The sequence below is a fragment of the Budorcas taxicolor genome, chromosome 18 (genome assembly GCF_023091745.1).
Source record: "Budorcas taxicolor isolate Tak-1 chromosome 18, Takin1.1, whole genome shotgun sequence".
Taxonomy (NCBI): Eukaryota; Metazoa; Chordata; class Mammalia; order Artiodactyla; family Bovidae; genus Budorcas; species Budorcas taxicolor.
This window is the reverse complement of record NC_068927.1, coordinates 58,194,214-58,208,489: the sequence shown is the minus strand read 5'-3', so window position 1 is coordinate 58,208,489 and position 14,276 is coordinate 58,194,214. Positions and strand designations below refer to the sequence as shown.

General features: G+C 52.5%; 2 protein-coding genes and 1 non-coding gene across 3 annotated transcripts; all 3 read left to right on the top strand.

Annotated features, from left to right (window-relative positions):
• Positions 1-5,818, top strand: KLK9 (kallikrein related peptidase 9). Its single transcript, XM_052656123.1, has 5 exons — positions 1-43; positions 178-334; positions 2,836-3,101; positions 4,899-5,035; positions 5,666-5,818. Exons 1-5 carry the CDS (start codon positions 1-3, stop codon positions 5,816-5,818), a joined length of 756 nt encoding a protein of 251 aa, XP_052512083.1.
• Positions 5,819-6,138: 320 nt separating this feature from the next.
• TRNAG-GCC (transfer RNA glycine (anticodon GCC)) lies at positions 6,139-6,210 on the top strand. Its single transcript has one exon. It is a non-coding gene; the product is annotated as a tRNA-Gly (tRNA).
• Positions 6,211-8,479: 2,269 nt separating this feature from the next.
• KLK8 (kallikrein related peptidase 8) lies at positions 8,480-13,625 on the top strand. Its single transcript, XM_052656117.1, has 5 exons — positions 8,480-8,549; positions 8,990-9,149; positions 9,340-9,599; positions 11,490-11,623; positions 13,470-13,625. The coding sequence occupies exons 1-5, from the start codon at positions 8,480-8,482 to the stop codon at positions 13,623-13,625; spliced, it is 780 nt and encodes a 259-aa protein (XP_052512077.1).
• Positions 13,626-14,276: the final 651 nt, after the last annotated feature.

Genomic DNA, 14,276 nt, shown 5'->3' with positions numbered 1-14,276 from the left:
ATGAGTCTGGCATTCCTCTGTGCTCTGCTTTCGCTCCTGGGAGGTGAGGTTCCCTCTGTCATGGTCCCCTCCGTGGCCCCCCCGGGACCCTTCCATTAGGCCCTCTGTCCAGCGTCTCTCCCCGAGCCCTCCCACCTGGCTCTCCGATAACCCTTCTGCCTCCCATCCCCACCCCAGGGCAGGGCTGGGCAGACACCCGAGCCATCGGGGCCAAGGAATGTCGCCCCAACTCGCAGCCCTGGCAGGCTGGGCTGTTCCACCTCACCCATCTCTTCTGCGGGGCGACCCTCATCAGTGACCGCTGGCTGCTCACAGCTGCCCACTGCCGCAAACGGTGAGTGACCCAGAGGGGGCTGGAGGTCAGGAAAGAGAGAGAGGGCTGGGGACCTCTGTAGAGGAGGGAGGGAGCCATGGTCAGGAAGGGCCAAGCCTCCACTTCTGTTCCCCAAAGTTCAACTCCTCGAATGACAGAGAGCTGACTCTGAATCCTAGCATCCTAAAGAACCTGGTCCTCAGGGTGTAGATTTTGAAACTTCGACATTTAGATGAGCTTCCCTGGAGGCTCACACGGTAAAGAATCTGCCTGCAAAGCAGGAGACCTGGTTCGATCCCTGGGTTGGGAAGATCCCCTGGAGAAGGGAAGGCAACCCACTCCAGTATTCTTGCCTGGAGAATTCCATAGACAGAGGAGCCTGGTGGGCTACAGTCCATGGGGTTGCAGAGTTGGACATTACTGATCATCTTCACTCACTCAGACTCCTAGACGCCTAGACTCTGACCTGGAGAAATCCAGAGCTGTACATTCCTAAAATCTTGCATCCAGATTTTACACTAACGTACGTAAGTAATTACATTAGTGACGTTGCTGAATTGGAGAAATGTAGATTCAGGGACAGGTAGAACCTGAGTAGTCTGGAGCAGCACTATCCAATGGAAATAGAACCCTAACCATGTAGGAAAGTTTAAGTTTTCTAGCAGACACACCAAAAAGGCAAAAAAAAAAAAAAAAAAAAAAGAGTAAAATTAATTTTATAATAGATATTTAACTTGCCATCTCAAAATGTTATTTCAACATGTAATCAATTTTAAATACTTATGAATGACATAGTTTAGTCTTTTTTTTTTTTTTAATACTAAGTCTTTGAAACCAGGCTTGCATTTTACAAGTATGTTGCATCTCCGTTTGGACTAGTCGCATTTAAGCACTCAATCACTGTGTCAGATAGCGCAGCCCTAGGATCTTAGATTCAAAGTGTTCTAGCTAGCTAGGTTCATTGAGTAGGGAAGCTTGTAGTCTGAATTACAGTGTCCTAGAATACTGTGGCTTGTGAATTCTAGAATCTTGAACCAAGAGAATTCTAGAAACTTATGTTTATACATGTCTAGGATCTGGTGGATTTACTATTCCTGCATGCTATCATTCAAGATTTCTAAACTCCCCAACGTGTTAACCAAGAGAATTCTAGAGTTTCAAACTATTTGAAACCTAAATTCTTACACTTGTAAAAATCAAAGGTTTCTAGATTTCTAGAATGATGGAATTCTAGTTTTACTGTCCCAGAATATTAGAACCCTAGGTTTTTATGTCCTAGATTTAATTCAGATAATTTAAAAATCTTAGACTTTTTGATTCAGGGAAATCGAAAACATTAGAATCTCAAATTCTTAAGATACTAGGGCTTGAGCCTCATAGAATTCTAAAATTGTGGGTTTCCAGGGTATTAGAACCTTAGAGTTTTAGAATCTTAGATTCTGGGCATTCTAATAGAATTCTGGAATCTACCTGATGCAGAAATCCTTTTTATATTATCTGGGGAAAGGAGCCTTGACTCCTGTTGGGTATTTTCCCTCTAGAATGAAGCCTAGGGGCCACCCAGGCTGCTCTGTGAGAATTTCCCATCATACACCACTCCATGCTGGAGCCTCTTTAGCTCAGGCCTGTACATCAGGCTAGGAAAACAAGGGCCACATTTCAGTACCAGAGACAGAGGGGAGAAGCAGAAACACGGAGGTGCAGGAGATTCAGGAGCAGGGACAAGTCGGGGCTGCGGGGTGGGGTTGGGACTGACTTCCCAGACACAGAAACCAAGGCCACAGTGTGACAGAGAGAGAAAAGACAGAACTACACCTTATGTTCCTCAAAGCCTGAGTTCTCGATCATTAGCCTGGTCCCTAATGTCAGAGGTCAGGGGTTGGGGGATGGACATGCAGACACCCTGAGGGTCCCTGGCTGTCCAGGGCATGAACCCAGAGCAGAGCAAGTGGGTTCTGCCACTGCAGGGAGAGGGTCTGAGACCAGATTTCAGGAAGAAGTGCATTGAGAGATGAGGGAGGTAGCCGACAGGAAAAGTCTGAGGCCGCAAATGAACCTAGCTTGGGGATTTTCCATATCCCACCCTTTCCACATACACACACAGCGCCACTCCCCACAGAAGCCACCAGACCTGTGGGTGCAGGTTGTGGGGCTGTTGTTGCGTGGTGGGCGGAGGCCTCACCTGCCTCCATGGTTCCAGGGGACCCAGGTCACCACTGAGGCTCCAGGTGGGGCAGAGAGGAAGGTGGTTTACTTGACATGGGGCTAGGAAGAGGTGTGAGCTTTGGCGGAGAGCTACAAAGGTAGAGGCAAAGGGATGGAGTGGGAAGCAGGGGCCCAGACAGGGTGTGTGCCTTGCTTAAAGTCACACAGCCCTGTGGGTCACGGACAGATGACAGGGACCCAGAGAGGGTGTGTGGCTTGCGGAGTCACACACCATCCTGGTGGTCAGAATAAACAGGATCAGGGCCGAGAAGACACCTCGCCTTCTCCCACCTTGACCTCTGACACCTGTCCAACAGGTATCTGTGGGTCCGCCTCGGGGAGCACCACCTCTGGAAATGGGAGGGTCCGGAGCAGCTGTTCCGGGCCACAGACTTCTTCCCTCACCCTGGGTTCAACCAGGACCTCACCGCCCAGGACCACAACAATGACATCATGTTGGTTCGTCTGCCCCGGAAGGCACATCTAGGCCCTGCCGTGCAGCCCCTCAACCTCAGCCAGACCTGCGTCTCCCCAGGCACCCAGTGCCTCATCTCAGGCTGGGGGGCCGTGTCTAGTCCTAAGGGTACAGCCTTGCCCACTGAAGACACCCTGATGTCTCATGCCAGGGGTCTGAAGCCCCTCTCTGCCTCTGTCTCTGCTTTTTCACCTCTATGTTCTATCTATCATCTATCTATGCATCCATATATTTCATCAGATCTAAATGCTATGAATGATAAGATGCACCATTATCTTACAACCCACCAAGAATGAGAAAAAGAAAAACAGGTTTCAGCCATCCTTTTCTTACAAAATACACAGAAGTACCTATAGCTGAAAGGGCCTGTTTGCAATTTTTTTCACTTATCTTCTTTTTAAAAAAATTTTATTCCTTCTTATTTATTTTTGGCAGCACTTGGTTTTTCTTGCTGTGCCAGGGCTTTCTCTAGTTGTGGCGAGCTGGGGCTCCTCTCTAACTGTGCTGTGCAGGCTTCTCTTGTTGCGGAGCGCAGGCTCTCGGGTACGTGGGTTCAGTGACTGCGGCTCGCAGGCTCTAGAGAGCCAGCCCAGAAGTTGTAGTGCATGGGCTTGGCTGCCCCACGACAAGTGGAATCTTCCCAGAGCAGGGATCAAACCCGTGTTCCCTGCACTGGCAGATGGATTCATCACCACTGGACCCCCAGGGAAGTCCCCATTCATCCCTGTATGACATCATTTACTGGAAGGCACATCCTGATTTCAGAGATGTTTACTTGTGAAAATACGTGCATCTCAGAACTGAAATAAGGTCTATGTCACTCAGAGTCAGAAATCAGCACATCCATTAGTCAAATTTGGCTTCCCACGGCAGTACTGGCTTTCAAAGGGCCGTGAAAATAAACAAAAACAAAAACGTCAGTTTGTGGCTGCTAACAGTTAAAACCTGAGCGATGTGATATAAAAGCCAAGTTTCTTGATTTGCTTGAAAAATTCAAAACTGACAATGCTGGGTCCGTATTTCTAAAATAACGACCACTGTTGGGCAGAATTCGGCAGAATTCAGTGGGGGCTGTGCCCTTCAGACAACACGTGGGTTCTTTGGTTCACTGCGTTTCTCCCCCAAGAACCGCTGTTTCCCTAGACAGCCCCTACCCCACTTCCCCATCTCTAGTCTCTCTGCGGCTTTGTCTCAGTCTCCAGAGACAGCCATCTCACTGTAAATATCTCCTCCCCTTGATCTCACTACTTTCTCGCTGGATGTCTCTTGGTCTCTTTCTTTCTTTATTAAAGAAATTCTTTTATTCTATTTGTTTCTGTCGCTGCATGTGGGCGTTCTCTGGTTTCAGAGAGAGGGGAGTTAGTTACCCTGCAGCTATGGTGTTCAGGCTTCTAATTGTGGTGGCTGATCCAGGCGAAGCACGGGCTCCAGAGCATGTGGCCTTCAGTAGCTGCAGCATGCGGGATCTAGTTCCCTGCAGGGATAGACCCTGGGCCCCCTGACCTGGGAATGTGAAGTCTCAGCCAACTGGACCACCAGGGAATTCCCATCTCTGAGTCCGTTTCTCCCTATTTCTTCATTGCCTCCTCTGAGAATTCTCTTTCCCCTTCAGTGGTCTATCTTCCCATCAAGGTCCCTCTTTTTCTCTATGTGAGTTTTATACATATCTCTTATCTCTTGGCTCTCTGCGTCTTTCTTTCTTTCTTTCTCTCTCTTCGGCCCTCTCCACTTCGTCTCCATCTGTTTCTCCTCCACGCTGTGATTCTGTTGCTTTCTCACTTGTTCTGTCTTGAGAGTCTCGGGCTGTGGCACGGTGGGTCTGCCTCGGGAAATCGGGGGAGGGGGGCGGTGCTGAGTTGTGATGGAAACAGCTGCTGACCTTTCACGGACCTGCTTTCCCCACAGTGGAGTACCCACTGACGCTGCATTGTGCCAACATCAGCATCCTGGAGCCCCGACTCTGCCGCTGGGCGTATCCAGGCCACATCTCCGACAGCATGCTCTGTGCAGGCCTGTGGGAGGGGGGCCGGGGCTCCTGCCAGGTGAGACTGCTCTGGGAAGGACGGGGGTAGGCATCCTGCAGCAGCTGTAGGGTCCTGGTGGAGAAGGCAGTTGGAGCCCCAGACCTCCTAGAACAGAGCATGGAAGGATCTGGGATACCTGGGTCCTGAGAAGGGCAGTGGGGGTGACCAGTCCTGCCAGGATTCCTGGACCTAAAAGAGGAAGGGACTGGGGGTTGGACTCTATGTCCTGGGAGAAGAGGGGTTAGGATCCACTATGCTAGGTCCTTGGGGGAGGTGGGGGCCATGAGATTTTACTCCTGCATCTATGGCCTTCCCGGGTGGTTCAGCGTAAAGAATCTGCCTGCCAATGCAGGAGACACAGGAGACGTGGGTTCCATCCCTGGATTGGGAAGATCCCCTGCAGGAGGAAATGGCAACCCTCTCCAGTATTCTTGCTGGGAAAATTCCATGGACAGAGGAGCCTGGCGGGCTACAGCCCATGGGGTCACAAAGCGGTTGGACACGACTGAGGGAGGAGGGACTGGAGACCAGGATGCCTGGGTACTGAAGGAGAAGGGAACTGGAAGCTTCCTCGGAGGGAGCAAATGCCTTGTGTCAGGTCCTGAGTAGATCGGCGTAACAGTTTCTCTGCTCTTGTTCCACATGCAGGGTGACTCTGGGGGACCCCTGGTTTGCAATGGGACCCTGGCCGGTGTGGTGTCCGGGGGCTCGGAACCCTGCTCCAGGCCCCGGCGCCCTGCCGTCTATACAAGTGTGTGCCACTACCTGGACTGGATTCAAGAAACCATGGAGGACAACTGAGCCCTCGCGCCTTGGATGACCGGGAGAGGAGGGTGGGGCAGGGCAGGTGGATTTGCAAGACTCCAGTCTCAACGGTCTAAGCCCCTGGCCTCTGCTGGCCTGGAGACGACTTCTGGGTATTCAAGTTCCCAGTTTCTGGATATTCAGACCTGGGTTTCCGCGTGAACTCTATAGCTGCCCCCCAGTTGAAAGGAGCGGGAAGACACTTCCGCCCTTCTTGGCCGCATCTCTGAGTTACCAGGAACTGGCACCGCCCCCATAAAATAGCGTTCCCTGCGGTCTACCTCGGGAAAGACATCTACTAAACAGCTTCAGGTGCTTCCCTGGTGGCTCAGTGGTAGAGAATCTGCCTGCCAATGCAGGAGACGCGGGTTCGATCCCTGCTCTGGGAAGACGAATCCCATGTGCCCGGGATTAACCAGAGTTCCGGAACCACAACTACTGCGCCTGCGCTCTGGAGTCTAGGGATTACAACCGCTAAGCCCCCCGCACCCGCCACAGCTACAGAAGCTGGGGCACCGAGAGCCCGGGCTCCACAACAGGAGAAAAGCCCAGGCAGCAAGGAGAATCCAGCACAGCCCCAAATAAATAAGTTAATTAATAAATAGCGTGTCCCTCCAGAGCTTTGTCCAATGAGATTTCCCCTTACGGCCCCACCTCCTTCGTTAGCGACCCCGCCTTACTGGAGGGTCCCTTCCCCCACGTGGAACTCAAGCAGTGGGTCAGTCTCTGCCTACTCCCACCATCCTGCACCATGGCCCCTTCCTGGGCGTGTCCAGGGTGTTCATCCTGGCGGGGACCGACCGAGAGGAGAGAAGTTGGGAGAGGCTCTCAGTCCCCGCCGATCTAAGGGACAATTTTGCATTAAACGTGCAGAGTCCCGCCTTCCTTCTGCCGGTTTTGTAGGATAAAAGATGGGCATCGGGTGGGCAATGGACGGCAGAGAGGGAACACGGCCGCTGCGTTGCGATTCCCCATAAGCCCGGAGTTCAGTTCAGTTCAGTTGCTTAGTTGTGTCCGACTCTTTGCGACCCCATGAATCGCAGCACGCCAGGCCTCCCTGTCCATCATCAAATCCCGGAGTTCACTCAAACTCATGTCCATCGAGTCAGTGATGCCACCCAGCCATCTCATCCTCTGTCATCCGCTTCTCCTCCTGCCCCCAATCCGTCCCAGCAGCAGGGTCTTTTCCAATGAGTCAACTCTTCGCATGAGGTGGCCAAAGTATTGGAGTTTCAGCTTCAGCATCAGTCCTTCCAATGAACACCCAGGACTGATCTCCTTTAGGATGGACTGGTTGGATCTCCTTGCAGTCCAAAGGACTCTCAAGAGTCTTCTCCAACACCACAGTTCAAAAGCATCAATTCTTGGGTGCTCAGCTTTCTTCACAGTCCAACTCTCACATACATGACTACTGGAAAAACCATAGCCTTGACTAGACGGACCTTTGTTGGCAAAGTAATGTCTCTGCTTTCTAGTATGCTGTCTAGGTTGGTCATAACTTTCCTTCCAAGGAGTAAGCGTCTTTTAATTTCATGGCTGCCCGGAGTAGGTCCTGCCTAAGTCTAGCTCCATCAGCCCTATTGCAGCAAGGCTCCTGGGCTCTGCTTGGGCCGGTCCCGTCGCCCCCAGGGGAAGGGGAAACCAGGTCACAGCGCCTCCCAAACCTGCCTTCCCGGAATCTGGACCTCGCAGGGGGCAGCCAGCGGGCGGGGCGCTCCACCCTCAGAAGTTGGGACCCAGAAAACGGGCTTGACTCCCATTCGGGTGCACCCTCCTCCCACAAAAACCCAGTCTCCGAATCTCTCCTTCCAAAAAAATTAACCGTAAGAATTCAGCCTCCAGCCCCTCCTCCCTCAGACCAAGGAGCCCAGGAGCCCAGGCCCCCAGCCCCTTCTCCCTCAGCTCTAGGAGTCTGGGCTCCCATTCCTTTCTGATTCAGATCCAGGAGTCACAGTACTAAGCTCCTTCCCTCCCAGACCTCAAGAGTTGGAGATTCCAGCCCCTCCTCCCTCAAGATTTCCCGTTTAGGCCCCCAGCCTCTCCTCAGCCGTACCCAGGGTTCCAGTTCCTCGGTGCTCTGCCGGCTCCGGGTGGGAGGAGTCGGAGCGGGAGGCGGGCCGTTCCAGTTAAAAGGCTCCAGGATCTTGTACCAGGCACGCAGAGCTGAAGTACTGGGAGCTCTTCCTCTGGGTCCGAATCAGTAGGTGACCCCGCCCCCTGAATTCTATAAGGTGAGATGCCAAAGTTCTCAGGCACAGGGCATCAGAACCCCGCCCCCTCCCCCAGAACCTCAGCTCCCTTCCTCCTTGGAGACCCAGCAATCAGCACCCCAGCCGCATGCTCTCCAAGACTTAGGAGTCTCAGCTCCCAGTTGGCTCTTCCTTCAGACTCAGGAGTCGCAGACCCTGACTGCTTCCTTCCTTGGAATGTGGGAATCCAACCCCTTGGGCTCCCAGCAACTCAGATTCAGCAATCTGGAGCCCTATCTCATTCTTCTTCAGACCCGAGACTCTGGGTCCTCAGCTCCTGCTTCCTGCAAGACCCAGAAGAATGGTCCAGGATCTTGCTTCTCCCCACCCCAATCCTGAGATTACTAGGGTTTTGGTCTCCTCTTTCCTCCTCCGCTCAGCCCTGTCCTCTTGTCTCCCAGGCCCCACCATGGGACGTCCCTCACCTGCTGCAGTTTGGATCTGGATGCTCCTGCTCTTGCTGTCGGAATCCCGGGCAGGTGAGGGGGCCCAGAAGGCATCGGTGGAGCACATGAGCCTGGGGGAACACCGTGATGGTGGCTACGTGGGTGCCTGTGGCGGCCTGTGGGGAGATAACATGTGGAAGTTCCTGTGGGGTGTCCAGAGGGTGGAGGCCTGGTACACGTGGCAGCTGGTAGGAATGTGTTAGTTTCTGCTGGGTATTGCAGGAGCACACCAAAGCCAGCGAGGCTGCCTGCTGAAGGGCGCAGATATTCACGAGAGTCTATGGGGCGGGTGCACGCAGGCTTAGGTGTGTGACTCCGTGTTTGGTGACTCATGGCCTTCCACGAGTGTACGTGTGCATCTGTGCAGCAGCATGTGCAACCCGGGTGGCAGACGCCGGAGGAGGGGGGGTGTGTGTGTATCCGTTTGAACCCACCGTGTTTTCCTGCTCCAAACTTCTCTCTCCTGCCTCCAGGACACTTGAGGGCACAGGAGAGCAAGGTGCTGGAAGGGAAGGAGTGCAAGCCTCACTCTCAGCCATGGCAGACGGCCTTGTTCCAGGGTGTCCGGCTCATCTGCGGGGGTGTTCTCATAGAGGACAACTGGGTTCTTACAGCAGCCCACTGTCAAAAAAAGTGAGTGGATTCCTGCAGCAGAGGTGGTGGAGAAAGAGCAGGCTGGGGCTCCTCTTGAGAAAGGGCGAGCTGGGGAGCGGGTCTCTGAGAATGGAAGTCTGAGAGAAGAGGGGACCTGGGTCTCAGAGAGGAGGGGGCTGGGAGCCCAGATTCCTGCCTGGGTGCCCAACCACCCCCCCCATCATCACAGGAAATACACAGTCCGCGTGGGAGAGCACAGCCTGAAGAATAAGGAGGAGTCAGAACAAGAGAGGGCCGTGGCTCAGTCCATCCCGCACCCCTGCTACAACAGCAGCAACAACGACCACAGCTATGACCTGATGCTCATTCAACTACGTGGCCGGGTACCCCTGGGGCCCAAAGTGAAGCCCATCAAGCTGGCGGATCACTGCCCTCAAGTTGGCCAGAAGTGCACCATCTCAGGCTGGGGCACTGTCACCAGCCCCCGAGGTAGTGGGAAGGAAAGGAGGAGCTGGTTGGCCCAGTGGACCCCAAGCCATTGGCGACACTTAGCCTCTAGAGCAGATAAGGAAGGGAACATGATTGTGAGGTTGACAGTCATGGGCGATCCACGTTAGAAACCTTCAGGACCAGAATACTGATAGGCATGATAGGGGAAAAGGAAACAGATTGTTTAATAGGGCTCAGAAAAGTGGATGGATGGATGAATGAAGAGTGGATGAGTGCATGCATTCCTCCACCTTTAAGTTAGAGAGTTATGAGTGAGACTTTCTGTTGTACAGAAAGTCAAAGTGTTCGTTGCTAGTCGAGCCTGACTCTTTGTGACCCCATGGACTGTAGCCCGCCAGGCTCCAGTGTCCGTGGAATTCTCCAGGCAAGAATACTGGAGTGAGTAGCCATTCCCTTCTCCAGGGGATCTTTCTGACCCAGAGATTAAACCTGGGATTCCTGCATTGGCAGGCAAATTCTTTACCATCTGCACCACCAGGGAAGCCCTATTTTGTTGTTCAGAGTTTTATGTAACCTTCACAACAGACTTGGGATACAGGGACTCAGTGGCCCAGGAGAATAGGCTCCCTCTCCTCCATCTTGAACCCAAGATTCTGGCCCCAGATCCCGCCACACCCAGGAGTACGGGCCTTTTCTCCCCCAGGACGCTCAGTCTAGATCCCCAGCTCCCTCCTCTTTCTTGACTCAAGTCTGGACTCCACTGAGGTCCTTCCTCTGGGGCTTCAGAGTTCAGGGAGCCCTTAGCGCTGCTTCACAATGAAGAGATTGGGGCTCAGCTCAGAGGTGAAGTGATTTGCTAGGAAAGCAAAAATCAGGATTCAGGTCCCTGCCTGTCTGACTCCTAAGAAAACAATGGGCTGCTGTGGAAACCTACCTGCTCATGAATCAGGCAAGTCAGTTCAAACCATGGTTCTGCCCCTTTTCTCTGGGCAAGTCCCTTCCCATCTCTTGACCTCAGTTTGCTCAGCTACAAAATGGGCATAATTATCCAATGGGTTTCTAAGCTCCACGAGGACTCAGATTATATCTGTTTTCTTCATTGTATGTTCCTAGTGTTCAGGGTGGTGACCGGGATACAGTATGTCTTCGGCAAACATTTGTTGAAGGAATGCATGGGTGAAAGAATGAATGGCTCCCTTCTTCCAAGAGCTCATGTGAGGATTAAATGAGATTCTGGGCATATAGCTTCTGGTAGATAGAAGTACCAGGTAGAATTTTTCCCTCTGAAGTCTGTTTTTCAAAGGTTAATAAGAAAAACTAGTTCCACTGCCCATCATCTATTTCAGCACTTATTTTGTGAGCATCTGATATGCCCCAGGTATTGTACCATGCAAAGCCTTGTGAGTTGCATGCTAGGTGGGGGAATAGACAATAAACAAATACATATAAAATGAAATATTAGGTGGAGCCAAGTGCTATAATGGAATATTGTAGGGGGGAGGTGAGAGGAAAGGGAGTGATGGAGATGTGGTGTTGTAGTTAGAATAATCAGGGAAGGCTTCTAGGAAGAGGTGATATTTGGAAGAAGTAGGACCGAGCTGAGATGGAGGACTTGCTGGTCTGCGAATGGGAAGATTGGAAAGATTCAGAGGTGTCACAGAGGGGTGCTTCCAGGTCCCCCGTCATCCGACCCCTCATTTGAAAGGCAAGAAACAAACAGTAGGGTCCAAAGGTCCTTCTCTGGGTGGAGAAAAAGAAACAGCAGGGGCCATGGCTTTGTTTCCTGTGATGAGAGGAGAACGTGCCCTCCTATGAGATGTCTCAGAAAGCCCTGTGCAGCTATGGGTGTACAGATGGGAGGTTAGATCCCGACAGGGATGGAGGGAAAGGATTGCTGTCTCTGGCAACTTACAACCTCTGCTCCCTCAGAGAATTTTCCTGACACTCTCAACTGTGCAGAAGTAAAAATCATTTCTCAGGATCAGTGTGAGAAAGCCTACCCAGGGCAAGTCACGGATAGCATGGTCTGTGCCAGCGACAGCAGTGGGGCTGACACGTGCCAGGTGAGTGCCTTCGGAAACTCCCTCTTTTATTTACTTATTTTTGGCTGTGCTGGGTCTCCGTGGCTTTGCTCGGGCTTTCTCCAGTTGCAGCGAACTGGATGGGGTGTGTGTGGGGGGCATGGGTTCCTCTTCGCTGAGGCACAAGAGCCTCTCATTGCTCTCTTGTTGCCGAGCACAGACTCTAGGCGCGTGAACTCAGTAGTTGTGGCGCCCAGGCTTAGTTCCTCTGCAGCATGTGGGATCTTCCCGGGCCAGGGATCAAACCCGAGTCCCCTGCATTGGCAGGCAGATTCTTATCCACTGGGGCACCGGGGAAGTCCTGAAACTTCCTTCTTCCCTCACTCGCCTTGCAGAGATGTGAGGCTTGGCAGTGGGGTGATCCCAAAGAGTCAGCACCCCTGTCTCTACAGAGTGGGAAGCGAGTTCAGAGGAGGCACACTCTCCCTGCAGGCTGCACAGTGCAGGAATCAGAATAATTGAATCGGCCTTGCTGTTTCCTTGGGAATGCTTGCCAGCCGGGGAAGGTGCAGGGAGGGGTAGGGGATTAAAGGGAGGGAGAAGCTAAGTCCTTGAGGGATAAGCTCCCTGCCCTCTTTCCTACTGTTAGCACTTGGAGTTTGTGCAGACTTTAGATGAGCGTAGAGTGAGCTACTTTTCTCCAGGTCCTGACTGGGTTCCCTAGCATGGCTACCTTCTCCTATGACTGGTACCTTGGGGAGCAACGCTGTCTTTCCAACTGGCCAGAAGATGGCACCGTTGATTTCAGGGCTCCCTCAATGGGCTCCCCATCCTCAAGATGACACATCTTGGGCTTTGCCATTGATACAGAACTCTCTAGCCTACTGGCTTCAAGTTCAGTCCTCACAGCTCCACTTGGATTTGTCCCCACCCCTTCTGCTAAGGATTGGTCCCTGAAGACAATGCTTCAGTGTTCCCTTTCCTATTGGCCAGGAATAGAATCATTTCCATTAGATGTTGCTGTGGAAGCTAGTCTTTTCCGGCTGATTCCTTAGAGACAATAATGTCTTCCCACATACTCACCTTTTCCCCTTGGGTGTGTGTATATCCACAAGAACCCGGCTCCTTTCTCCTGTGTTTTGTAACTAGATGATCTCTTGCAGATTGGCCAGGAATTGTTGTTGTTACTGTTCAGTCGCTCAGCCATGTCCCACTCTTTGCGACCCCATGGACGGCAGCATGTCAGGCTCCCCTGTCGTTCACTATCTCCCAGAGTTTGCTCAAACTCATGTGTATTGAGTCGGTGATGCCATCCAACCATCTCATCCTCTATCATCCCCTTCTCCTGATGTCAGTCTTTCCCAGCATCAGGGTCTTTTCCAATGAGTCAGCTCTTCGCATCAGGTGGCCAAAGTATGGAGGCGCTCAGTCTCCGCGATGCAATTGCTACTCTCTGCTCTCTGGATTGGACCCTCCAGAGAGCATTCTCTTCCCGCGTTGATCAAGATTTGCTCCATTGTATCCCCACACGTGGAAGCCCCACCCCTCTCTCTCACCATTGGTCCCAGGATACAGTGATCTTACGCCCGGGGAACCAATCACGTGAGAGAGATGGTACAAATGCTGGTGTGTGTGTTTCCATTAGTTGCTCAGTCAGTCCGACTCTTTGTGATCCCGTGGGCTGTAGCCCCACCAGGCTCCTCTGTCCAGGGGCAAGCATGCTGGAGTGGGTAGCCATCCCCTTCTGGGATCTTCCAGACCCAGGAATTGAACCCAGGTCTCCCACATTGTGGGCAGATTCTTTACCATCTGAGTCACCAGGGAAGCCCATGATATGCTGGTAACAGTTGAGCAACTTAGGTGAAAATCTTCTATTCTCCCCTTCTAGGGAGATTCTGGGGGCCCGCTGGTGTGCAATGGCGTTCTCCAGGGCATCACATCGTGGGGCTCAGACCCCTGTGGGCGGCCTGAGAAACCTGGTGTCTACAGCAAAGTCTGCCACTCCTTGGACTGGATTAAGAAGACCATAGGCAGCAGGGGCTGATCCCCAGACAAGCTCTAAACCTCCCTCAATAAACTCACAGCATCAGCCTGGCTCCCTGCCTGTCTGTGCTTTGGCCTTCCTGGGAAGGGTGGAGGGGCAGAGGGTCTGCACCCCGGAGATGGAGAGATCAGAATCCCCATGGTCATTCTCCCCATCGCCACTGTCCAAAATTGTTCCCCTCCCCCCTGCCCCCCCCCTTTTTTTTTCCTGGGAGGACTTGGAGAAATGGGAGGTTAGTTTCAGAGGAGAGAGACAATGTAAGGATTTTCAGATGTCCAATGGACTGGCCTGAAAAAGACCATTAAAAGAGTTTCTGCTCGGTTTTTCCGAGCAGCTAAACTTACTAAGCTCTGGGGGGAGACGCTGTTGTTGTTCAGTCATTCAGTCTTGCCTGACTCTTTGCGACCCCGTGGAGAGCAGTATGCCATGCTCCCCTTTCTTTTGCTGTCTCCTGGAGTTTGCTCAAATTCATGTCCAGTGAGTCGGTGATGCCATCCAACCATCTCATCCTCTGTCGTCCCCTTCTCTTGTCCCCAGTCTTTCCCAGCATCAGGGTCTTTTCCAGTGAGTCGGCTCTTCCCATAAGGAGGCCAAAGTACTGGAGCTCCAGTCCTTCCAATGAATATTCAGGACTGGTCTCCTTTAGGATTG

Bases quoted from the DNA above. Each gene is read 5' to 3' on its own strand.
- KLK9 (XM_052656123.1), top strand. From the start codon at position 1: ATGAGTCTGGCATTCCTCTGTGCTCTGCTTTCGCTCCTGGGAG. The intron at 44-177 runs GTGAGGTTCCCT...TCCCCACCCCAG, and splicing joins TCTGCTTTCGCTCCTGGGAG to GGCAGGGCTGGGCAGACACC. The intron at 3,102-4,898 runs GTACAGCCTTGC...CTTTCCCCACAG, and splicing joins GGCCGTGTCTAGTCCTAAGG to TGGAGTACCCACTGACGCTG.
- KLK8 (XM_052656117.1), top strand. From the start codon at position 8,480: ATGGGACGTCCCTCACCTGCTGCAGTTTGGATCTGGATGCTCCTGCTC. The intron at 8,550-8,989 runs GTGAGGGGGCCC...TCCTGCCTCCAG, and splicing joins GCTGTCGGAATCCCGGGCAG to GACACTTGAGGGCACAGGAG. The intron at 11,624-13,469 runs GTGAGTGCCTTC...CTCCCCTTCTAG, and splicing joins GTGGGGCTGACACGTGCCAG to GGAGATTCTGGGGGCCCGCT.